At 50.8% G+C, this 26,801-nt stretch overlaps 1 protein-coding gene across 2 annotated transcripts in view; it reads right to left on the reverse strand.

Moving 5' to 3' along the window:
• ATP10A (ATPase phospholipid transporting 10A (putative)) overlaps positions 1 to 26,801 on the reverse strand; it is a 180,640-nt gene that overhangs the window by 90,027 nt on the left and 63,812 nt on the right. Inside the window, exon 2 of one of the 2 annotated variants that reach the window (XM_069560244.1) lies at positions 15,886 to 16,090. In XM_069560244.1, the coding sequence (XP_069416345.1) occupies positions 15,886 to 16,090 (205 nt within the window). Of the gene's footprint in view, positions 1 to 14,713; positions 14,815 to 15,885; positions 16,091 to 26,801 lie in introns of those variants that run through there. The other variant, XM_069560245.1, reaches the window with a different exon arrangement.

Raw genomic sequence — 26,801 nt, forward strand, 5'->3', positions numbered from 1 at the left:
ACAGAAAGGGAAAAGGTAGAAGCAGTGACAGATTTCCTCTTACGCTCTAAAATCACCACGGATGATGACTGCACCCATAAAATCAGGGGATGACTGCTGCTTGGCAAGAAAGCTACGACAAACCTAGACTGTGTTAAAAAGCAAACACATCACTTTGCCAATAAAGGTTCATATAGTCAAGATTATGGTCTTCCCAGTTGTCATGTACAGTTGTAAAAGCTCAGCCATAAAGAAGGCAGAGTGCTGAAGAATTGATGCCTTCAAACTGCGGTGCTGGAGAAGACTCCTGAGAGTCCCTCGGACAGTGAGGAGATCAAACCAGTCAATCTTAAAGAAACCAATCCTGAATATTGGAAGGACTGATGCTGAAGCTGAAGCTCCAGTATTTTGGTCACCTGATGAGAAGAGCCAACTCATGGGAAAAGTCCCTGATACTGAGACAGATCAGGGCACCAGGGCAGAAGGAGAAAGGGCATCAGACGATGAGATGGTTGGATGGCTTCACCGATGCAATGGACATGAACTTCAGCAAATTCTCGGAGACAGTGAGAGACAGGGAGGCCTGGAGCACTGCAGTCCATGGGGTCACAAAGAGTTGGACACAACTGGGCAACTGAACAACGAACAACATTTCCAGAAAGCCCTGGCGGTTCTGTGGACCCTGGTGATGCCATTGGCACTGCAGCACAGGGCGTCGCGTCTGCTGAGCTCAGCACCGCAGCTCCTGGGCTGCCGGTAGAGCCCTAACAGTCCCCAGCATGTGAGGCCGGCATCCTCTCTTCCTCTGGAGAGCACCTGCCAATAGCTGGGTATGTGAACAAGGATTCCTTCTAAAAACTGGGGTTTCCCTCTGAAGCATGTAGCCCTGCCCTGTGAAGCAGTCAGGAGCAGCCCCCGGGATGCTGTGTGTCCAACCCACTCCTGCGCTCCTGAACCAGGGAGGCAGGTTAAAGCTGCAGACCCCACATCCCAGACCCACAGGCCTGGACTCCACGTCGTACCCAGGCCTCCTCAGGACCCCACACAACCCCCACCAGCACTCAGCTCTCCAGCTTTCTCCCAGCGCTCTGGACTCATTGAGCCCAAAGCAATGCCTCCCACTTGGGACAGACCTGTTGGGTGTATTATGAGGCTCTTTTGCTGCACGTGCCCCTCCTCAGAGGCCTTCCAGGGCAGCCACGGGCAGGGGCAGGAGGGGAGGAGGACTTGATACTGTGCCCATCTTGCAGGTGCTGAAACTGAGACCTGAGAGATTATATGACCCTCTTGGGTCACCAGCCAGGAAGTGCAGAACCCAAAGCCTGCTCTCCACAGCACTCCCTGTGGCCAAGGCTGCCCAGGCCGCCTTCATGGACCAACTGCCCACAGCATGTTCCTTCCCAGCCCCTCTGAGGACCGTGGCCCCTCCCAGAACAGGGCTCTCCTCTGAGTCAGGAAGACAGGGTGGGGCGAGCCAGCCACCACCTGTCAGGTGAAAAGCTGGCATGTCAGGAAGACACGTGCCGCTTTGCAGGCCACAGATGGTCGGCATCACTTCTACTCTGTGGACTGAAGGGCTGGAACCTGCAGTCGGCCTCCCCAGCCCTGCGTGCCTCGCCTGTAACTGGGTTTTCCTTAGAGAGTTTTGGGAGAACAGGGCAGGCAGGGCTGACACACGCAGAGGAGCGCAGGCCTGGGGTCACCACCTGAGGAGCACGGGCAGGGCAGGGGCGCCCTGGCCGGGAGGGTGGGAGGCGCCTCGGCAGCTTCAGTCAGGCCGCAGCCTCGTGTGACCGCACCCTAGCCATAGCGCAGCTCACCGAGCCTGCCGGCCCCAAGTAGGGGAGTGCTTTCTGCCTTCATCATGGTGCCCGGCACACAGAGTGCCGCGTCTGCACAAGAAGGGGCCTTTCAGCGCCTGCGGGTCCTCCCGGCTCCCCATCAGCACCTGGACCCCACCCCCTGTGTGTGTGTCTGTGTGGGTGTTGGGGGGGTCCTCCCTGCTCCTCACCACCTGGGTCCCACCCTGTGTGTGTGTTGGGGGGAGGAGGGGCGTGGCCAGGGCGGGAAGGGTGGTCCTCCCAGCTCCTCCTCAACACCTGGACCCCACCCGCTGTGTGTGTGTGTGTGTGTGTGGGCTGGGGGGGGTGGTCTTCCCAGCTCCTCACCAGCACCTGGACCCCACCCCGTGTGTGCGTGTGTGTGTGTGGGGGGGTCTTCCCGGCTCTTCACCAGCACCTGGACCCCACCCCGTGTGTGCGTGTGTGTGTGTGGGGGGGGTCTTCCCGGCTCTTCACCAGCACCTGGACCCCACCCCGTGTGTGTGCGTGTGTGTGTGTGGGCTGGGGGGTGGTCTTCCCCGCTCCTCACCAGCACCTGGACCCCACCCCGTGTGTGTGGGGGGGGGCTGGGGGGTGGTCTTCCCGGCTCCTCACCAGCACCTGGACCCCACTCCGTGTGTGTGTGTGGGGGGTGGGGGGTGGGTGGTCTTCCTGGCTCCTCACCAGCACCTGGACCCCACCCCGTGTGTGCGTGTGTGTGTGTGGGGGGGTCTTCCCGGCTCTTCACCAGCACCTGGACCCCACCCCGTGTGTGCGTGTGTGTGTGTGTGGGGGGTCTTCCCGGCTCTTCACCAGCACCTGGACCCCACCCCGTGTGTGTGCGTGTGTGTGTGTGGGCTGGGGGGTGGTCTTCCCCGCTCCTCACCAGCACCTGGACCCCACCCCGTGTGTGTGTGGGGGGGCTGGGGGGTGGTCTTCCCGGCTCCTCACCAGCACCTGGACCCCACTCCGTGTGTGTGTGGGGGGTGGGGGGGTGGGTGGTCTTCCTGGCTCCTCACCAGCACCTGGACCCCACCCCCGTGTGTGTGTCTGTGTGAGTGTGGGGGGGGGTCCTCCCAGCTCCTCATCAACGTGGACCCCAACCCCTGTGTGTGTGTGTGTGTGTGTGTGTGTGTGTGTGTGTGTGTGTGTGTGTTGCGGGGGGTGGTCCTCCCGGCTCCTCATCAGCACCTGGACCCCATTCCGCGTGTGTGTGTGGTGGGTGGAGTGTCCTCCCGGCTCCCCATCAGCACATGGACCCTTCAGAGGTAGAGCCTTCGCGCAGCCCCAGAACCCCAGAGGTCACTGTCCTCTGGCCTGCCCAGGACCCCGTGCTCAAGCAGGCCTCTTGGAGCAAAGTGAGGGACGAGGGCCACGGCCTGGTGAGGGGCACACCTCAAAGACCCCCCAAAAACCTGGCGAGGTTTTTGCCAACACATCAAAGCAGCAGAACTCCCACCAATCAAACCTTGAATGGAGCCCCCAGATACAAGTGTACACACACTTCTGTCTCCTGTACCTGTGCATTCGTACAGAGAGACACATACAAACACGCCGCGCGTTCTGCCCCAGCTTCTTGGTATCAGCAGTTTCCTTAGCCCGGCTGCTCCACCACAGAGCACACTCTCGTCGGGTATTTGGACAGTGATCAGTTTCCTTCATGAAGTTCTGGCCTGGGGAGCTGTCCCTTAACTTCACCGCGATGCCCTAAAATGCCTGGTCGCCATGGGCTTTCGAGCCGGGCACCAGGGTGAAGGCTGCAAGGTCACTTGGCTGTGACTCCCGCTCTGGCACTGCAGCCACCAGTGCACCCAGGGCCGACCTCAGGGGAGAGATGTGCCGGACCCTCTGCAGCACCAGGAAGGCGCGAGCAGGGCCTGCCAGGCGCCATCTGGGGAGTGTGGGTCCAGCCCCCACAGGCTGAGCGCAGGATCTGGAGCTGCAGAGACACAGGAGGGGGCTGCAGGGGCGGCCGTGAGCCAGGATGGGGCCAACCAGTTCTCCGGACCCACCACCTCCTCTGCGAGAGAGGAAGGCAGTGTTCTTATCTCAGGGCCCTGGGAACCTCGGGGAGCATGGATAGCCCAGAGCCTTCCCCCACCCCAGGCAGGCAGAGTGCTGGGGTTCCATGCACCCCCAGGGTGGGTCTGGGTCAACCAGAGTAGAAAGTGGTTCAGCGCTGGCAAAGTGAGCTGGAGAGACCACTGCCCCAGGCATGTCACCAGCAGAGTTCCCAGTTCTGAAAGCAGGCAAGGGGAGGGGAGGTGCTCTCTTTCAGAGGCACGTTATTTGGGACAGACCCCACGGGACAGCCCAAGTGCGTGCACAGAAGGGCCCTGGGTGTCCCCACAGAGGTGACAACTCGTGAGGGGCTGCATCCCAGCGGGAGTCAGGCCTAACGCTGCAGAAGCTTCAGACCGGGGTGGCTCTCTGCCCTCAGCAGGGTCAGCCCAGTGGGTACCCCGTGCGTGGGTGGAGACGGCTGGGGGTGGCCAGCCTGGGACTGGGTACAGTGCAGAGGGGCCACGACTTGGGGGGGAAGGGGGGGTTGCAGAGCGCTCCTCGGGGCCGTGGGCAGGTACGAGGAGGGATATACAGGCCACCCGCTCCTGACACAGCAGCTCAGCGTGGACCTTTTCTCTGAAGCTGCAATCAGTGGAACGGCTGCCTCTGCTTAGAATAAAAGCAAACATCTTTTTTGCCTCTCAAGCCACAGGAGTGGAGTCAGAAGAACATGCTCCAGACTAGGCAGGAAGCCCAGCTGGGTCTTGTATGGCGCTGCCACCGTGGGACCCGACTCACCTTGCCCAACCTGAGCATGGCCACGCTGCCCCCCAACCCCAACCCAGAGGCAGCACACAGTACAGCCCAGGCCTCCTCATCCGGAACCTTCCACAGCACTGGCCCAGGCTCCCTGGGGGCGGCCCTGCACCCCGCCTGCCCTCTGCCCGCACTAAGCCAAGAGGCTGGGCTGCGCTGTGTGCCACAGGGGATCTGGGTGACTCAGGGGTCCCTGCGCTTCCCTCGAGAAAATCAGGAGCAGCAGTGACAGAGAGGCCTGGCACACGCTGCCCGCTGGGACCACCACGCAGGGCTGGGCGTGTGGGCGGGCTCCTCACGAAAAATGTCACAGCTCTCTGACCACTGACAGGGGCCCCCCAACCCGGTCCCGGTGTCTGCGGGGCCAGCATCTCCTGTCCACAGGTGGCCAAGCAGCCGTCAAGGACTCCCAGCTTCCCGGGGGGCATGATGTGCGGGATGGCACCCCTCCATGAATCCAAGCCCCCCAAGGCTCTGGTCTCTCTGGTGCTTGAGACAGAAGTCCTACCCAAGCTCCGGGGCCCCGCCCTGTGGGCACAACTTCCCTGCGCACCTCGGGCTGCAGAGCCTGCCCACAGCATATCTACTCAGGACGCCACACTCAGGACCCTCCAGGAAGTCTCCAGTGCTGAGGGTGGATGCCCCTCAGTCTCACCCTTGCAGCCTCACAAAGTCCGTCCTCACAAGACTTCCCGCCTGATGGTCAAGGTTCCAGAACGCTCGACCAAGGACAGATGACTGAAGCAGCCATTTGAAGTTCCTTCCAAAACAAACCTCTATCTGTAGGCCTTTGAAGCTGGCCTTCTTCACCACCCAAAAGGGCCCACGTCTAATCACCGGCAGGAGGAGCTACTGAAAGGTCACTCGTCAGAAGTACGTGAGAGTAAATTTTTTCCTTTTTTCTCAAAGACACAAGACTCACACAAGGATATCTGTTTGCATTAGCATTAGGTGTGCGTGTGCATACAACAAAGAATGATTTTGAAGCTTAGGCCCAGGACTAAACTTACAAAAACCCACACAGATGTAGCTCAGAGTCCACTCCCTGGAAGAGGAGGATTCCTGGTCGCTAGCAATGACGTTTTTAGAGGCGGCAGAGAGGGGAAGGCATCCAGTCACAGTTGCTACCTAGCAAGCGGCTCTACTGGAAACCAACAAACTTCAGCCTGACCTCAGCTGGGTGACGACATCCATCAGTCCCGCTAGGTAGGATCCCAGTGCCTTCTGCAGCACAGGTTACTCATCGGCACTGCTGGGAAAGCCCCAGTGTATCTCAATACGGTTTAAACCCAGTTTAGATGTCAAGAGCATGGTTTCATCCACACCCAAGTGGGTAACAGTGTAGCACAGCTCCCCTCCCCTTACAGACAGACCCCCTGCAAGACAGACAGGCTGGGGCCTGGGACCCTTTGCTGCAGTGCCTGCACCTGAACAAATGTTTCCTCAATCTACAAAATAGCAAAGACCTATTGTAACACAGCTACAAAAATAACTGTGTGCACGCACAGTTGGGACAGATTATGGACAAGATGCAAAAAGACCAAAAAAAACAAAACCACCACCAATCAACTGCCACGTCTAAACAGCCAACAGCAACACACGGGGTTGGGACAAAAGCAGGGTACTGTGCCTGCCCCTGCACACAGCACCACCGAGGGGCTGGCAAACCACCTGTGCTACCGCTCCAGCCGGAACCCTGGACACATCCCCCACCCCCACACAGGAAGTAACGTACAGGGCCCAGCTTGCCCTGCACCCCTCGGGGGAGCAGAGGGGCCTGTTGCTTGTTCTCGCCCTCACTGCTGCAGCAGGGGCTCCAATGAAGACTGGCCTGGTATCCGGCCTCTTTTTCTCTTGACTGGGGAAGGCTAAGAACCCCGGTGGGCCTGGTTCACAGGACACCACAATGACCACGCGGAGGGGGATGTGGACCCCTGCTCTGTTCACATGCATGGGGGCCAGACACTCAGAAGCAGTCTCACCAGCGCAGGAACCTAGCGCTGCCTTCCACGGAGGAGCCCACACAGACGAAAGGCTTTATATAACTTTCCCCGATAATTGTTGCTGAAGTGAGGAACTAGACTTTTTTTTTATAAACCACACTTAATCACAAATTCTTATTGATCTTGCTCATTAAGTATTTCCTAAGTTTAACTCATCTTGTTCATTTCCAAAATTATTGTTCTAATTTTAGGCCATTACCATTTCTTGACTAGATTATTGCAGTATTTCCCTATTGGTTTCCTTGCCTTAAAAAAATTAATTTATTTATTTTAATTGGAGATTAATTACTTTACAATATTGTGGTAGTTCTGCCATACACTGACATGAATCAGCCAGTGGGTGTACATGTGTCCCCCATCCTGAACCCCCCTCCCACCTCCCTCGCCGTTGCATCCCTCAGGGTCATCCCAGGGAACCAGCTTTGAGCGCATCAAACCTGGACTGGAAATCTATTTCACATATGGTAATATGCATGTTTCAATGCTATTCTCTCAAATCATCCCACCCTCGCCTTCTCTCACAGAGTCCAAAAGTCTGTTCTTTATATATGAGTCTCTTTTGTTGTCTTGCATATAGGGTCATCATTACCATCTTTCTAAATTCCATATATATCCATTCAGTTCAGTCGCTCAGTCGTGTCCAACTCTTTGCGACCCCATGAATCGCAGCACACCAGGCCTCCCTGTCTACCACCAACTCCCGGAGTTCACTCAGACTCATGTCCATTGAGTCAGTGATGCCATCCAGCCATCTTATCCTCTGTCGTCCCCTTCTCTTCCTGCCCCCAATCCCTCCCAGAATCCAAGTCTTTTCCAGTAAGCCAACTCTTCGCATGAGGTGGCCAAAGTACTGGAGTTTCAGCTTCAGCATCATTCCTTCCAAAGAAATCCCAGGGCTGATCTCCTTCAGAATAGACTGGTTGGATCTCCTTGCAGTCCAAGGGACTCTCAAGAGTCTTCTCCAACACCACAGTTCAAAAGCATCAATTCTTCAGCGCTCTGCGTTCTTCACAGTACAACTCTCACATCCATACATGACTACTGGAAAAACCATACCCTTGACTATATGCGTTAATGAATATGTATTAATGTTTTTCTTTCTTACTTCACTTTGTATAACAGGCTCCAGTTTCATCCACCTCACGAGAACACAAATGTATTCTTTTTAATGGCTGAGTAGTATTCCATTGTGTATATGGACCACAGCTTTCTTATCCATTCATCTGCTGATGGACATCTAGGTTGCTTCCATGTCCTGGCTATTGTAAACAGTGCTGCGATGAACATTGGGGTACACGTGTCTCTTTCAGTTCTGGCTTCCTCAGTGTGTATGCCCAGCTGTGGGATTGCTGGGTTATATGGAAGTTCTATTTCCAATTTTTTAAGGAATCTCCACACTGTTCTCCATAGGGCTGTACTAGTTTGCATTCCCACCAACAATGTAAGAAGGTTCCCTTTTCTCCACACCCTCTCCACCATTTATTGTTTGTAGACTTTTTGAAAGCAGCCATTCTGACCGGCGTCAGATGGTACCTCACTGTGGTTTTGACTTGCATTTCTCTGATAATGAGCGATGTTGAACATCTTTTCATGTGTTTGTCAGCCATCTGTATGTCTTCTTTGGAGAAATGTCTGTTTAGTTCCTTGGCCCATTTTTTGATTGGGTCATTTTTTTTCTGGAATTGAGCTGCATGAGCTGCTTGTATATTTTTGAGATTAATTCTTTGTCAGTTGCTTCGTTTACTGTTATTTTCTCCCATTCAGAAGCCTCTCTTTTCACCTTGCTTACAGTTTCCTTCTTTGTGCAGAAGCTTTCAAGTTTAATTAGGTCCCATTTGTTTACTTTTGCTTTTATTTGAAATGAGGAACTAGACTCTTAAACATTCAGAGACGAAAGGAGGCCGACACAAAAAATTCAAATGCTGTGGCAACTGGTTTCACGTTGTGGGAGCAGCGACCTTCCTCTTGTCGGTAGCTCTTCTCAGAAAACAGGGGAAAGGGAGAGACCGCAGGCATGACACCCCATCAAGAAATAAACTGCCTCACCAAGCACTGTGCAGAGATGGGGCTGCCTGGGCACTACTGCCTAATACATTCAGGGAACAGAGATTATCAACAATCGAACTGAAAATCCCAGGCCCCTCAAGAGTGAGCTCCTGTAGGTCAACATGCTGCTGGAACACTACATTTCAGCCCAGAAAAGAATCTTTTTATCCTCTCCTCGAAGATAGCTAAAAGTGGTAACTTGGACATGCTCAGATCATCTTGCTTTATTCTTTGGGACACACACTTTGCACACACACACTCTCAGACACATATACATGCCTACACACATACACACATACCTACATACACATCCATATTCACTTATGAGGAGAAACTTATGACAACTGGGAAGATCTCACATTGCCAGCTCCTGTTGGTAAAGAAATTCTGCTCCAGAAACATACATACACAGCCTCAAACTTTTTTCAATCACTGATGTAATTCAACTACATTTAGAAAAACTGAAAAAAGATTAAATTATTTTTTCAATGAAAACACACAAAAAACACTTCACCATACACACCATACACCACCATAAATAGAATGAAAACCTTATAGCTTTAGTTATCATTTTCCCAGAATAAGAAATAACTACTTTCAACCATATAAAACACACAAATTTAAATGAACACAAGGTTGAAGTTTTTATATACTGTAATAAGATCTTTTATGATTAATCTTCCACATAAGCATAATATTATTAATTTCCTGGCATTCAGCTGTTTTCATTAAGATTACAGTGCTTCACTCTCTGTAAAGTCTGCTTTGTTAGACCACAGGTTCAAGTTAAAAAATCCATGGCAAAGCCACCCGGCTTAGAAACCAAAGCATCTTATTAGACAATCAAATTGACATTCCCCATTAATCAAATACAGTTGATACTGTAAAACATGGCATTTCTCAGATAATTATAGTACCTACCTAACTGAATTGCTTTGAATATCCATACTTGCTAGAATTAAAATTTGAGTCCAAATATAGTTCTTCTCAAAATAATTTTCTTTCTCGAAGTCTTTCCTCTTACCTATTTAATGCCCTTTAACAAAAGTATGTGTGTGTTAAATTTGAGAATAAAAATGTCCCACAGTACATATATATAATGGAATATTGCTCAGCCATTAAAAAGAATGAAAATACCATTCGCAACAACATGGATGGACCTAGAGATTGGCATACTGAGTGAAGTCAGATAGAGAAGGACAAATATCATACAACATCCTTTTTATGTGTGGAATCTAAAAAGAAATGACACAAATCACTTACTTACAAAACAGAAAGGGACTCACAGACTTAGAGAACTTACAGTTGCCAGCATAAAGGATGGGCAGAGGGATAGTTAGGGAGTTTGGGATGGACACGGACACACTGCTATACTTACAAAGGATAACTGACAAGGATCTAGTACATGGAATCCGCTCAATGTTACCTGGCAGCCTGGATGGGAGGGGAGTTTGGGGGAGAATGGATACTTGTATATATATGGCTGAGCTCCCTTCACAGTTCACCTGAAACTATCCCAATACTTAATCAGCTACAGCCTAATACAAAATAAAAAGCTTTCAAAAAAATAAAAATAAAGCTCAACTTATAGACAAGCATTTTTAAAAAATGTCCCATAGAATAAATTCTGAGCTTAATGACTACACTTCATGGTAAAAGAAAACCATGAATCTTTTTGTTAAGGCTTGATATCAACTGATCCAATTAACACAGCCAGCCAGCTGTCTTTGTTTTCCAGTTTGATGACAGATGGTTTCCTTCTTCAGTCTCACAGCAGAGAATGTAGCTACTTTGAAGACTATTGGAAAAGCTTAAGGAAAAAGAAACTTTGTTGCAAGAACTATATCACAAACCACCTTTCACCCCTAGTTTTCCTACCACAGAGATAATTTGGGGAGCATGTGTAGGTAGAAACAAAAAATATTAATTTTGTTTCCTCATATTTGGAATTTTGGTTATCCGTCTCAGCTCCTTGAATTTTATCAAGTAGCTTGGGGGAGGACTGTCCCTCCTAAAGGAAACTCAGCTTTGTCACTGCCTGAGAGAGTCCGGCACCCAATGCTGGTGGGATTTTAGACGAATCTATGTGCATAAGTGGAAGGAAAGCCACTGATTTATGATTAGGATCCTGCCAGTCTGGACATTAGGGGGAGGATGGATACATATATATTTAAATATATGTATACTTAAAAAGCACTACTTTTTAAGGTAGTGCTTCTCAGACTTTTCCCAGCCTAGGAAATTCCACACTGATGTCATCAGGAGCACGTGCCAGGCACACATGCACACACATATGCACACACCCACACACGCCTGGGCAGAGCGAACTTGGGCAGGCTCGTGGGTTCAGCTCTTCCTACAGCTCTCGCAATCAGCGCTCCACGCTGCAGGAAGCAGATGGCCCCGTGGGTGTGGGCAACAATCCATCCAAGAGACAAACCAGAGGAACGTTTTTTTCCCAGGAAACTAGCCCACACGAAGTCTCCTCCTGGACAGCCCCTCCCTGACTCCCAGATGCCTTCTGTGCCTCGGGGCCCCACCCTCTGCCAAACTCCACCACTGGGCACGCAGGGCCCTGACTGCTGCTTTATCCCTGGTAGTAGCTCTGGTCCACCTCTGCGCGATTTCCTTATTCACCACGAGGGAAAAAAGGTTTGCCTATTCTGATGGGTGCCTAGAATGGCATTAAACATATAGTAGGTGCTCAGGAAATGTTTGCTACAAGAATGAAACATCACAAAAGTGAATCTGTTAAAAAAAAATGATCACTGTGAAATCATCAGCCTAAGGAATTCCTCATTTTGCAGAAGTGACTGTGCAGATGCAGTTGCACGGGCAGGACTGCAAGACCTGAATGAACGTGTGGGATGGAGGGACAGACGCCCGGAACAGACGGGCCTGGAGCAGCCCATGCGGCCAGACCCAGGGGCGCCAGGCTCTCCCCAGTCAAGCGGCGGAGGAGGAGCGGGCCTTGGTAGAACCTCCTGATTTCCCGTTCTGTTTCTTGTCTATAAAAGTGTACAACATCATTACCTCACAATTTATATTTAAAAATATGATTTGGAAATGTTTGCACTACTATGAACGGAAGAGGCACGGTAAGGTCTGACTCCCAGGAAGCTGGAACAAATGTGAGTTGCTGGGACAGCTCACGGTCAGCCTTGCTGCTGCTGCTGCTGCTGCTGCTGCTGCTGCTGCTGCTAAGTCGCTTCAGTCGTGTCCGACTCTGTGCGACCCCATAGACGGCAGCCCACCAGGCTCCCCCATCCCCGGGATTCTCCAGGCAAGAACACTGGAGTGGGTTGCCATTTCCTTCTCCAATGCATGAAAGTGAAAAGTGAAAGGGAAGTCCCTCAGTCATGTCCGACTCTTAGCGATCCCATGGACAGGAGCCCACCAGGCTCCTCCGTCCATGGGATTTCCCAGGCAAGAGTACCGGAGTGGGGTGCCATTGCCTTCTCCTGGTCAGCCTTGGAGTCCCTTTTATTTCGTGGTAACGCCAATTTGACAGTTTGACCCAAACTTCTTTTTTTTTTCATTTTTGGTTTGCAGGATCTTAGTTCCCCAACCAGGGACTGACCCACCGGGCTGTCTGCAGTGAAAGCACAGAGTCCTAACCACAAGGCAACTTCCATGACGCCAACATTAAACCAAACGTTCAGCTTGAATTGCCAATACCTATGCTTCCTTCTCCAGAGCCGAGACGGCTTGGTGGCTGGAGGTGTATGGGTGCCCTGTCCTGTGACCCGGGGATCTGGGCAGGCCACACGTGCACCCCACCTCACTGTCATCATGCTGGGCTTCCAGCCTCTGAATTCTGTATGATTTGGTGAACACTCTTCAGTAAATACAATGCTGTGTCCACCTCTGAGACATCATCTGACCTGTGTCACTGCCTAAAGCACTCCCTGGCTCCCAGACCCTCCCTCCCATCCTCGCCTTCAGAATGTGGTTCACGGCCTCTTTCTGAATGCCTTCCTGGCCTTCTGGAAGGCTCTTTCCCAGCCCGTCCCCTCAAGGGTGTCTCCTCACTGCTCAGTGTCAAGCGTCTGTTGGCGAGCAGGCCTGGGTCCTCTTGGGGCTGGGCCCACCGCCTTAAATGCCCAGACCCTGCAGCATGTGGACCACTTCTCTCTTTCTCAGCATCTTTCCTGGCAAACAAGCTCTTCATAAACGACTTCAGAAATTGGAAAGGGTGGGAAGAGGAGCCACTCTCTCATCGTCAGGATTGGGGTGGTGCTGGCCATCCACTCACTGCATTTGTCCTCCGGGACTCTCAGCCAGGGGGACCAGGGCCGGAGCCTGCTCTGCTGCCCCCTGTACCCCAACCTGAGCCCCTCTCATGCACAGGCCTGGGACCCCCAGGACTGCTGTCCAGAGAGTCACCTCTGGTGGTCGTTCACAGCAGCAGCGGGAGTCACACACAGAGGGGGGCATCCTCAGCACCCAACTCCAGCAGCACCTGCCCCGGCATCGTGAAGTCATTGTGCCCAGCACCTCTCAGTGATGGCACCTGCCCCGGCATCTCAAAGGCATCATGCCCAGCATCTCTCAGCGATGGCACCTGCCCAGCATCCCAAAAGCATCATGCCCAGCACCTCTCAGTGATGGCACCTGCCCTGGCATCTCAAAGGCATCATGCCCAGCACCTCTCAGTGATGGTACCTGCCCCAGCATCTCAAAGGCATCATGCCCAGCACCTCTCAGCAATAGCACCTGCCCGGCATCTCAAAGGCATCATGCCCAGCACCTCTCAGCAATGGCACCTGCCCCAGCATCCCAAAGTTACCATGCCCAGCACCTCTCAGCGATGGCACCTGCCCCAGCATCCCAAAGTTACCATGCCCAGCACCTCTCAGTGATGGCACCTGCCTCAGCATCTTGAAGTTATCATGCCCAGCACCTTTCAGAGGATGGCACCTGCCCTGGCATCCCAAAGTTACCATGCCCAGCACCTCTCAGCGGAAGGCTTCCCTACCCCCGTGAGGGCTGACCCCGGGACAGCCTCAGTAGCCTTCCTACCACCCTACAAGGGACGGCCACGAACTCGGCCATGAGAGCGAGGCTCAGCTTCAGGGCCTCCTCCCTGGACGCTATCTCAGCCCCGGGACTGCCGGCTGTTCTGTCAGCCCCTCTACATTCTGGGGAGTCGCTTCACTTCTTACTGTGCAACACGCATGGGGAATTTTGTCTTTACATCAAACTTGCCCTAAATCAGGTGTGGTTTCTGCCTCCTCACTAGACCCTGGTGGATGCACCCAGACCCTGCATGATTGTCAAGGCCCTCTCTTATTCTTCACCTAAGTTTTTCAAATAGCTCTAATTTAAGCTCCTCTAGGGGCCTCCACTTCTAACAGAGCTGTCATCAACCTGGGACAGTATTACTGTGTATTGGACAGGAATATGCTTTTCACCTGCCTGAGACGCCAGCTGAATCCATCTGTGAAAACCTCACCTCAATATACGGGACTGAAATGTTCCTGACATTGTAGTGTTACAGCTGAACCTTGGTTTTCCAATTGTCAGGCTTCCATGGGGAAGTTCATATATTTCAGAATAATATGGTATAAAAAAAAATTCAGGTACCAGAAAAATGCCTCTGGACATTAGGGAAAGAAGGGGAGAAAAGAACAGAAAGGGGAAAAAATATACTAATAACAGGGACTAGAGTGTGCATATTGAAGAATCAGGGTGCTAATAAAGAATTTTTTTTTAAATAAATCAAAATGGTTTAGGTTCCTAATTCTGGCCATTTTGATCAGGTATGGCTCAGGTCTGCTGGCTTCCGCAGGCACACACAGGCCATACATAGGTAGGTCAAGGATGCATCTGTCTGTGGCCATCCTGGAATTTCAACATCCAATCCATCTTACAAATTACACATTTGTACAAAGCACCAGTGAGCAGTAAGGTGTTCCAGCTTTCATTTGGGAAAAAAGTGGGTTGAGGAGGCTTTTAGACATCACTGAGTTTAGCAGCTGAACAAACCAGATGATGGGAAACAAGAAAGTCACTCGGGAGAGCTGACCAAGGAGATGCACCTACCTGGCTCTGTCTCTCTCGCCATCCAAACAGATCCATTCTGCTCTCCAGTTCTGCAGTTTCACCAGATCATCCCAGTGTCTGAGCTTTCATCCATTAGACGCTCAGGTGCATCTGTTTATGTTACACACACCTTCTGCACACGCTGGCCGCTTCTCCAGGATGGAGCTGGAGGCTGTGTCGTCACTGCCTCCCTCCAATCCAAGCCCATCCTTGCTGACCTCAGGGGTGGTTCCCACGCTGGGCTGGAGCCTGGAGTGGGCTCAGGAACTGCGGGCTTTGGGGACCTGGGTTAGGCCCGGGAGTCAGGTGGCCTCAGAGCAGAGGCACACGGGGCCTGGGGGAATGTGGGGCAGGGACAAAGTCGCCTTGCGCACTTACTACCAAACCCTGGAGCACGATCAATGCGGAAGCTAAAGCACACTGAACAGGCCAGTGCTGGGCCCCGAGGGTCCCCAGCAAGCCCTGCCATCAACTCTTCTGATTTGGGAGAAGACAATCCTGTTTTTAAAAATACCATTTTTAATGTTTATGTACGCTTTGCCTCATTGCAAGGAAGATTTGAAGCAACTCACAAAACCATTCTTAGCACAGAAAGAACCTGAAACGAGGAAATCAGGGTGGTGGATGGAAGCAAGAGCACAACAGTCCTGACACGGTGAGGAAGTCAGGGTCCGCAGGAGGTGAGCAAGTGTCAGGTTCAGAAAGTCCTGCCACCAGGGCTGGCGGGGGCCCCAAGGTGTGGGAGGCCATCTGGCCCTTTGCAAGTGTGTCAAGGTGGGCACAGCAACCAAGGGCAAACAGCACGGACACTCACAGAGGAAGCCAGGGATGCCCTGCAGCCACCCTGCACGATGAACACTGCACTTCAGATGCCAACACTGCCCCAGGGACACCCCAGGCTATAAGACAAGCCGACTGCTCTCACCGGAAGTGAACGCCCAGACCCTCGGCCCCCGCCCCAGGCGCAGACCTGCTCTCACCGGAAGTGAACGCCCAGACCCTCGGCCCCCGCCCCAGGCGCGGACCTGCTCTCCCAGGAAACAAACGCTCAGACCCTCGCCCCACCCCAGGCGCGGACCTGCTCTCCCAGGAAACGAATGCGCTCAGAGGCATGGAGGCCCAGGCGGGAGACATGGTGGCATGCGGTTCCCGGGAGGCGCCAGGTCACTTACGAGCTCAGAGAAGCCTCGGACCACCTGGCGTTGCTTCAGGTTGGTCTCCCCATCCAGGTTGGCTGTCTCGATGTGGCACAGCCCGTCGGGGTCGCTGGAGGACAGCAGCAAGATGTCCGCGGGGATGGTCTCATTGCAGCGGAGGCGCACGAAGTCTCCCACGCGGATCTCCTTCCAGAACCGGTTCACGTACTGCTCCTCCTCCCTGGCAAAGACACGGCTGTTAACATGGTTGGCGGCAGCTGACTGAGACCACATCTGGTTGGCGGGTCGGTGAACACTCTGTGCCACCCTCTGGCATGTGGAAAATTTCCATAATAAGAAGTGCTGAGGAGCCCCCTGCTGGCACAGCAGGTAAGAATCTGCCAGCTAGTGAAGGGGACACGGGTTCAATCCCTGGTCCAAGAAGATTCCACATGCCACAGAGCAACCTAGCCAGTGTGCCATGATGAGTTTTCTGTGCTCTATAACAAGAAGCTCATGTACCGCAATGAAGAACATCTTCCTCTCCCGCGGACGCAACTACAGAAAGTCTGCACACAGCAACAAAGACCCAGGGCGACCAAAAATTAATTATTTTGAAGAGAAGCACTTGAAGATAACTGAAGGCCACAACCAGCGTAACTCCAATTACATGAAATATCTCGAACAGGCATCCATGGCGATAGAATATGGGTTCGTGGTTGCCACCGTCTAGGGGTTAGGGAGATGAGGAGAAGTTATTTACTAGGTACCGGTTTCTATTTGGGGTGATTAAAACGTTCTGGAACTAGGTAGTGGTCATGGTTGCACAACGCTAAACATACAAAATGCCACTGAATTATTCACTTTAAAATGGTTAACCTGGGGACTTCCCTGGTGGTCCAGTGGTTAGGACTCAGCACTTTCCCTGCAGAGGCTGCATGTTCAGTCCATGGTCAAGGAACTGGGATCCCACTGCCATTACCTGGTCAAAACTAATTACTTAATTAAAAAAAATAAAATGACTAAATTTTCCACTCCTAGGTATATACCTCTAAAGAACTAAAATCAGGGACTTGTATAGGTATTTGCCTACCCATGTTCATAGCAGCATTACTGCCTATAGCGTAAAGGTAGAAACAACCCAAATGCCAACCCACATGAAGTGAAATGAAAGTCACTCAGTCCTATCTGACGCTTTGTGACCCCATAGACTATACAGCCCATGGAATTCTCCAGGCCAGAATACTGGAGTGAGTAGCCTTTCCTTCTCCAGGGAATCTTCCCAACCCAGAGACTGAACCCAGGTCTCCCACATTGCAGGCAGATTTACCAGCTGAGCCACAAGGGAATATAGTGGAATATTATTCCGCCATGAAAAAGAAGGAAATTCTGACTCATTACAAAATGGATGAACTCGGAGGTCATTATGCCAAGTGAAATAAGTCAGTCACAAAAGGACAACTATTACACAATCTCACTTTTATGAGGTCCCAACCCAAGACAAAGTCACAGAGACAGACAGGAGAATCTCTGCACCATCTGCAGGATGGGGCCCACACAAATGGGTCCTCCCCATGGCACTCAAGATGAAGTGGATAATCACTGGGAACACTGCCGCTACAGTCAGCTTTCAGCATCTGTCAGTTACCATGGTTAATAGATAGCAGGATAAAAACATTATGTGTATATTTCTGCTTAGATTTTTTATTCTGGAAAATTGAGCTCATTAATCCTACAAAGGACATTTTAAGAGTTCGTTGGAGGCAGTCTTGTCCACATTTATAAATAAGCAGAGAACCAAGACTCTATCTCAAGATGTCATTCTACATGAGGAAACTGCATCAAAAAATCCTCTGGGCTATACTGTCAGGAAAATAAACAGCCCTAAAACACATTCCACTTGCACACTCACCCTCTCACTGGCCCCTCTCATAAAGTGACCTTCCTCAGCTGAGCTCCCAGAGACCAATTCAGCAGTGAGTCTGGGTCTCACCCGACTCCTGAGCTCTGGCGACCAGTCCTGAGTGTCAGACTTCTATTTTATTCTGAGGGCACCCATGGCAAACGTCCAGGGGCTCCTAGCATCAGCTGCCCCAGGTGCTGAAAACTGAAGAAGCTGTTGTAAAGCCTCTGTTTTCTTGCATTCCTCTAATTCAGGAGCACAGTAGTTTGGCTGCTACAGAGCCAACAAAGACAAATTAGATACAACTTTGTCCTCAGAACTAAATGTAAGGTGTACATACAAATATTAAAAGAGGAAGAGACGTAATACAATTTTATCAAACATGCTGCTGCTGCTGCTGCTAAGTCACTTCAGTCATGTCCGACTCTGTGTGACCCCATAGACGGCAGCCCACCAGGCTTCCCTGTCCCTGGGATTCTCCAGGCCAGAACACTGGAGTGGGTTGCCATTTCCTTCTCCAATGCATGAAAGTAAAAAGTGAAAGTGAAGTCACTCAGTCATGTCTGACTCTTAGCGGCCCCATGCACTGCAGCCCACCAGGCTCCTCCGTCCATGTATTTTCCAGGCAAGAGTACTGCAGTGGGGTACTGCAGTGGGGTACTGCAGAAGTGCCATTGCCTTCTCCTATCAAACATGGTGTGTATTCAAATAATACTTGACCAGCTTATCTAAATTGTAAGATATTATTTTGCAACTTATGAAACTCATTTCTTGTAATTTCTTGTACATGTTTATTACTTAATGGCTTTTACTTTTGGAAACACGACTTTGTTGAAATCAAAAAAAGTAAAAGCCAAATGCAAGACCAAAGCACTAGACAGCGCCCCCTGGGGGTTGTGGCCTGCAGCCCCCAGTGGGGCTCTGGGGCCAGCACCCCCTCCAAGGCCAGGACACTGTTCAGATGAGCATCCCCCAGCTGGACAGTCCCCCAGCCCACCCGAGGGCACTGCTCGCTGGCTGTCACAGTCTCACCACCTTCCAGTGGACGGAGAGATGAAACATCATCTGGGTTCCCATTTTCTCTTCTGAAGGTCAGCCTTTGACTTTCTACCATTAGAAACATTAGCTCCTTAGTTTTTCTTCCACCTCAGGACCCTTTGTCAGCTTCCCACAGAAGGCACAGAGGCATCTGAAGGGCCTGTGTCCTTTCCTGAAGAAAGTATCCAGAAGCTACGTCCCTGTGCGGTTCCTGAGGCAACAGTACACTCCAAGCGAGCTGGGCGGCCCAGAGTGACCGAAGCTGCCGGGAGACCAGGCCCCTGCCCTGGGGACGGGCGGCCAGGGGAGGCAGGGGGGCGGCGGCGCCCGTCCGGCTCAGTTTATCTTCACCACGCTCCATTTACAGAACTCATCAAACGCGAAGTCACTGTCCATCTGCCTTGAAATCTTAGAACGTTAGCTTTCCCACTCCAGCAGAGCACCTCTTTAAAACAGCAACTTCTCAAAGTTACTGTGGAGGCTTTGAGTCTGGAGGAGCCCTCATCACCCCCGTCCTGGAAACAGCAACGGCGAGACCTCAGTGCCCGTCCTGGCAGGAGCGGCCCCCACGCCTACAGGCACGAGAGCAAAGTGGGCAGCAGCAGGCCGCTCTGGGCCTGAAGGAGAGAGGCCCTGCAGCTCACAGGGACCCGGGAAGGCACCTGGGGCCGAATATGGCACAGAGCCTGTTCTCCTCGGCAGACCAAGACTCCTCACGCAAGCCCCACGGCCCCGCCGACTGCTCCAGTGGGAGCTCCAGCACCAAGCCTGCACCCCATGCTGACCCGGTAACATCCCTGCCTATGTCACTCTTACTCATTTTCATTAAAGGTATATCATACACATCATATAGTAACATACACTGTATAACATATATACTATGTTACATATTACATGTGTATGTCTACACATATATAACAGATACCATACATATAACATACATATTATATGTAAGCAGCCCCAGCAACTGTATTTGGACATATGGTCGTTAAAAGAGGTGACTGAGTCTAAATGAGGTCACAGGGCGGGGCCCCAGTCCAACATGAACGGAGCACTTCTAAGAGGGGGAGACACTAGGCATGCGTGTGCGGGGGACCACATGAGCACACAGAGAGGCCACCATGGATGAGTCAGGGAGAGGTCCTGTCAGGGCCTTATCTGGGACGCCCAGCTCCAGATGGGACAAGAATAAACTTCTGGTGTGTGAGCCGCCCCGTCTGTGCATTGTCACCGTAGCGCGAGCGGACCAGCACCTGACAACGTCCATCCCCTGACTCCTGCTAGAGGGGCGCCCCGAGCTGGGAGAGCAGGAAGGGGGGCAGCAGGGGCCAGGGGACTCAGGGCGTCACCCCGGGAGCCTCCTGCACAGGCCCCCGCCCCCACAGGCCCCCTGTGCACAGGAGAAGCACCGCAGGGAAGACAGAAATGAACCCCAGTGATACAGCAACACGGCCTCCTAAGAGCACTGATGCCAGAAGCAGCACCAAATGCTTTAGGACCAGCTTCTGTTTCCTCAGGTCACAGTGGATGCTGTCGGGCGGACAGGACACGCAACCACCCTTCTGTACAGAAAAGTCTCAGGCGGGTACACCACCCATGGGAGCCCTGCGGACTCCTGAATTCTATCCTCCACCAGGCAGGCACCTGCACACCGCCAGCGGCCAGGGCATCCACCCGAGACACAAGGTTTAGGCACTATGCATCTGCTTAGAGCACCTTAGTGCACAAGTGGCCCTGTGCAGCGTGCCCGATGATACTCCTGCACGGAGCGCAGGGGCTGCCTCATTGGCTGGCAGGATTCTGAGATGGCCCCCAGACCCCCAGCCCTGGTGGGCGTGCCCTGCCGGTCCCCCCGAGTCAGCTGGGGTGCAGCAGGAGTCACTCCTACACGTGCAGTGAAGGTGTCCCATCAGTGGGCTACGAGCTCATTAGCAGGGAGGCCAGCGAGTGGGCCTGACGGAACAATAGGACCACTGTACACTGGACCTCAAGCAGAGATGGCGAGTCAGACGCAAAACCGCAGCAAGCAACGGAGAGGCCACGTGGCCAGAGCCAGGGGGGCGCTGGCATTCAGCCAGCAAGAGCAGGGGCCAGGCCCACCAGCACCTGAGCGAAACTCCAAGGATCTAGTGAGCCTGGAAGAGGACCAGGCCTCAGACGAGATGTGTCAGGCCAACACCTGGACCTCAGCCGGGCGAGGCCCAGGGCAGAGTACCCGGCCAGCACGCGCCTGCATCCTGCTCCCGGAAACTCTAACAGCACACAGCAGAGTTGTCTCCAGTTGCTGGGTTTATAGTAACTCGTCACACAGCAGAAGAAAGCTAATGCAGACAATCCCCATCTTCTGCACAGAGGCAGGAGCTAGAGACGGCTCCCTGCCCGGAGGTGCGGTCCTTGCAGGGTGCAGCCAACCAGAAAACCACACTCAGCTTCAGAATACCTGAGAAAATGACGGAGATACCAGGGGGCGCCCAACTGAGAAAAAGACTATCTATCTCACAGGAAAATAAGGCAGAGCAAGACTGCTTAAAATCCAGCCACAGTGGAAGGAGCCCAACAGAGGGTATGCATAACACATCAAAACAGGAAACCTGAAAACATGTAGTCCACATCATCCCATTACAAACACAGAGTGGGACCCTCCACAGGAATGACAACCGCCCTTCCGATCAGCTGAGTGCCTTGCTCAGGTGTCCTGAGAGGTCTGCCCCCAAGGGTTCAAGAGTTAAGGGCCACTGGTGGGAAACTGTAATTCTTCTGAGATGGGGTGGGGAGTGGGGGGAGGGGACCGAGCTGAAACGGGGCCTGAGTCTTTTCAAGGGACACACTGACACTGGTTTTTCTGCACCAAAGCCCTCACCTCTTGGCCTCTTATTTGCTCAGCTGTAAAGTGAAGTGTTAAATAATTTCCAAGATCTGTTTTATGATTAGCTTTCCTCTTCTGGGAAAATCAGTTAACCCTGTTTATTATCAGTCCTGCTGAGCTTTGCAGTTCTTATCTGAGCCTTTTTTGTGCAAAACAGTACAATGCAGGGGTGAAGAAAGAAGGAAATATTAAAGTGACTAGTGACAAATTTTACTTAAAGACAAGCAGTAAACAAAATTCTAAGCTCACTTCATCTTTTTTGATCTGTTGTTTAGGCTGATAATCTATTTATTTGTACTAGTTGTGTTTTTAAGATTACTAAGAAAATAATTCCAATAAGAGGAGATAACTGAGTTACAGGATTTACAGGAATTATTTTAAGCAGTTGAAAAGCATGTTTTTGCCTGAAGATGCTTTGTTACTTTCATGTAGCTCGTTGGATTCAAGGACTCCTGCTCAGAAACCTACTGTTAATAATTTATGCTTTGAAATGTATCTAAACTCCCACCAGTTCAGCCTCACTCATGGCCCCTCTCCAGTTGTGGTCCTGTCTCTGCAATGGCTAAGGTTTTTCAACAGTGTATTTATAAATCTCTTCAACTGTAATGTGCAAAACAAATCTGACTCCATAGTGATCTGTTGCTTTAACTTTTGTATTCTGTTGCTTTTGCTTCAAGTTAACCACTAAACAGATGTTGCCTGTAAAGCTTAAATGATAATGGTCCACCTCTGGAAACCCTGCTTCCCAGATAGTGAGCATTAAGCTAAAATACCTTTGTTTAGCTCCTGACTAGGCCCACCTGTGAATGACTACAGGGAGAAAGAAACAAACACCTCCCCTCGAGAGGTTGACCAGGACCAGGAAATGTTTGACTTTACTTCCTTGTTTAGTATAAAAGAAGCCTCAAATCTAACTCAGGCAGAATGGTTCTTTGGAGCAGGAGTCTGCCACCTCCTTGGTCTGCCTGCTTTGCAAATAACAGCAATTCATTCCTCAGTTTGATGGCCCGTCCCGTGGCAAGCAGTATGAGCTTGGACTTGGTAACAATGTAGAGAAGGAATAAAACCAAGCTGATAAAGTTTTTTTTAAAGCCACTTGTAGGAATTGAGGGAACTTTACTTTGATCTTTACTGTGTTGTTTTCAAATGAATCTGCATTTAGGTTATTAGAGTACTATTTTCCCTAACAGCGAAAGAATATCTTTTGGTTTTTTTTTAAGGTGACAATAGATTCCAAATTTGAGAAACCAGTTAACATCCCTGGTGACCCACTGCCCCTCCGTCTACAAGGACAGTCCTGACAATAACTGGACTGCCACTGTCCTGCTGTCCAACCCAGCCTATGGATTTATGAACATACGCATCCTCCTGGCCAGAAGGAGGAGCGAGGGGAAGATGATTTCTGATTCTGCCCATAGCAGGTGACTCCTCCCTTGTAACAGGACATGACCATTCCAGTTGGAGCCAGGAGGCAGGCTGCCCACTGTTCTAAACGTCTCCATGAAACACCCATGCCGCATACATGGAGCCCACTTCCCAGGACATCTTACTGTTGGAGATGCCTGCTTCTTCTACTTCTCAGTAATTTAGGAAATGAATGAGAAGTCTGTAATGCTTATAACTTGGATACGTATTTGACTTTCTGACACACTGGCTGACTTTATGTGGCCATATCTTACCATAGCCTTTCTCATTTTCAAGAAATACTGGCTTTAATTCAATTGCATATACTTTTCACAACCACACATGGGAACTCCCCACCTCCTTCCCACCTCACCATGCCCACATGCTGCTCAGGGGCTGGCGATGGGGGTACAGGGGTAGTAAAGCACATCTCACTCACCTCCCTTGATGTCTCCCTCCCCTAAACTTGTCTCTCCCTGAACAAGACCAACCAGTGAAGAAGTGTGTCTTGGGTTTGGATGGGCAGGAAAGAATGAGGAAGAAAAAGAAGAGATGGGAGGGTTTTTAAGATTTGAGCAGATCCTCTTGAAAACAAGGGATTAAAGAGGAAAGTACAAGTCTTGTATTTTTAAGTACAATTCAAGGCTGAGAGGAAGAACACTTGTTTTGATTAGGCAATCTGGGAGTGCCTACTGGAAGAGGGAAAATCTGAATTTATCTCCTGAAGGATGAAAAAAATCTTAGGGTAACCCATACCCCACCCCAAGAGGACTACTTATACTAAAGAGTGGAATTTAGGGAGAGGCTAGAAGGGCAGTGACCAAAGCTAAGGCAAGGGATAGCAAAAGAGATCACGAGGCATGGGACACAGAAACAGGAAAGAGAGATCTGGCAAGGGAGTCTGACTGTACAAGTGATGACTGGACACCACAAATGATTAGAAGAGTCAGTCCGGGGTGTCCAGGTCTCCAGCCTTGCTGTGACCAGTGACCTCACCTTGGCGTGGGCATGCTATGGGATGCAACACAGTGCAGCTGGGAGCAATTCTGAGTCTAAGTGCTGGCGGGTGTGGCGGTGTGCTGGTGGGAGATGCTCTGAAGACCAAGGGAGATAGAGACAGGCCCTCAGGGTTCTCGCATGAAGGTGAAAGGACCCCCACCCATGGGCACCATGAGGGTGTTTACAGGGGAGAGAGCTGGCTAGAAAGAACAGTTATAAGTATCAGCTCAGACAGGAGTGAGGAGGGAGGGAATGTCCATCAGGGGAAGCCAGCAGGGGGCTGGGCAGGCAGGCAGGGCGGGCAGAGGGAGGGGGCTGGAAGCCCAGGGATGAACACGCACCCAAGACCCCGGAGCCCACCCACTGCCACGGGCAGGGGTTCAGAGGCTGCACTGTCCACTGCCAAGTGATCGTACCTGGACAAACAGTCATCAAATGTGTGCTCACGGTCACTGTATTTTTCTTCCCTTTTTCGTGCCTCAACCTCCAGTGGCACACCTTGAGTATGGCATAGCCCCTAAGATCAAAGGCCACTGTTCCAAACACCCCTGGTCCTTCTTGTTCCCTGTCCAAACCTGTTTACCACTCAAGCATGTTTCCTGCCTGGCTATGTGAGAGTTCAGTCTCTTGCAAGATGGGGAAATGTTTGCCAGAAGTGGGCCACCTCTACAAGGTTCACAAATGCTTAATGGCTTGGGACAAGACTTTTAGCCAACGCCAGCTAGAGGTTTCCGTCAGCACCAACATATGATGTTAACATCATGTTAACAATAGAACAGTGGGAGGGGAGGGGAGCCCCCACCAAGTGCAGCCCCACCAGGAGCAAGCAGCATGCAGGGCACTTATTAACACACACAGTCCTCATTCAGAAGGTAGTGAGCCCTAATACTCACTCATGGATGGAGAGACCGGCCTGTCTAAAGTCACACCCAGAAAGAGGCACAGTGAGGACCACATCTGCCCAACTCCAGGGCCCCAGAGGCCTTTTGAAAATACACCAAATTGTGTGGCCTGCTTGCGTGTGTGCTAAGTTGCTTAAGTTGTATCCAACTTTTTGCGACCCTATGGACCACAGCCCACTAGGGATTTTCCAGGCAAGAATACTGGAGTGGGTTGCCATGCCCTCTTAGAGGCAGTCTTCCCAATCCTGGGATCAAACCCGTGTCTCCTGCATCTCCTGCACTGCAGATGGATTCTTTACCCACTGAGCCATCTGAGAAGCCCAATCGGGTGGCTTAAGGAAGACAATTTGGCAAAATTCTATGCCGAAAGCTCATTTTTTTCTTCTCTTTTAAATTATACAGCACAGAAACCAATATGATCTGAAAATACTGGGTTGTCCAAAAAGTTAAGATTGAATTATGACAGCTGTCATATTAGCATGCAATTAAAAAAAACTTATCAAAACTGATTTTTCATGTAGCCATTTTAATAATGAAGATGGAAGAAAAAAGCAACTTTTCTGGCATATTACGCTTATTATTTCAAGAAAGGTGGAAATGCAACTGAAATGCTAAAAGAAGAAAGATTCGTGCAGTGTATGGAGAAGGTGCTGTGACTGATCGAACACGTCAGAAGTGGCTGGTGAAGTTTTGTGCTGGAGCTTTCTTGCTGGATGATGCTCCACGGTCAGGTAGACTAGTTGAAGCTGACAGAGGTCAAATCAATGAGAACCCTGAGAACAATCAATGTTATACCATGTGTGAGAGAAGCTGACATACTCAAAATATCCAAATCAAGTGTTGAAAATCATTTACAACAGCATGGTTATGTTCATCTCTTTGATGTCTGAGTTCCACACAAGTTAATCAAAAAAATCTTGACCATGTTTCCGCATGCGATTCTCCATTTAATGGTCTCAAAATGTTCGTTTTTAAAACAAATTATGACAGGCAATGCAAACTGGATACTTCACAGTAATGTGAAATGGAAGAGACCATGGGGCTAGCGAAATGAACCACCACCAACCACATCTAAGGCCGATTTTCATCCAAAGAAGGTGATGTTGTGCATATGGAGGGATTAGAAGGCAAGTCCTCTATTACAAGCTCCTTCTGGAAAACCAGATGATTAATCCCAAGAAATACCGTTCCCAATCAGACCAACTGAAGGCAGCACTCAAATAAAAGTGTCCAGAAACAGTTAACAGAAAACACATAATCTTCCATCAGGATGACACAAGACTGCATGTTTCTTTGATGACCAGGCAAAAATTGTTACAGCTTGGCTGGGAAGTTCTGATTCATCTGCAGTATTCACCAGACGTTGCACTTTCTGATGTTCATTTATTTTGGTCTTTATAAAATTCTCTTTAATGGAAACAATTTCAATTCCCTGGAAGACTATAAAAGGCACTTGGAACAGTTCTTTGCTCAGAAAGATAAAAAGTTTTGGGAAGATGGAATTATGATGTTGTCTGAAAAACAGCAGAAAAAGTAGTGGAGCAAAATGGTGAAGACTTTCAATAAAGGTCTTGGTGAAAATGAAAAATGTGTCTTTTATTTGTAGTTAAAATATCAAAGGAACTTTTTGGCCGACACAATAAAATATTGTTATGCTTGAAAGGGGGTGGACAGGCAGACGGTTTCAGATGCATGCGGTGTCTGACCACCCCACCCAGTAACATTTCAGTCTATCTGCCAAAGCACCTGCCTATTTGCAAACAACCAGCGGGGCCGTGTCCAAAGTCAAAAGTCACAATGTTGTCGTCTTGGCTAAAACTGGGCAGTGTGCCTCAGTGAG

The sequence above is a fragment of the Ovis canadensis genome, chromosome 18, assembly GCF_042477335.2.
Source record: "Ovis canadensis isolate MfBH-ARS-UI-01 breed Bighorn chromosome 18, ARS-UI_OviCan_v2, whole genome shotgun sequence".
In the NCBI taxonomy this organism is placed as follows: Eukaryota; Metazoa; Chordata; class Mammalia; order Artiodactyla; family Bovidae; genus Ovis; species Ovis canadensis.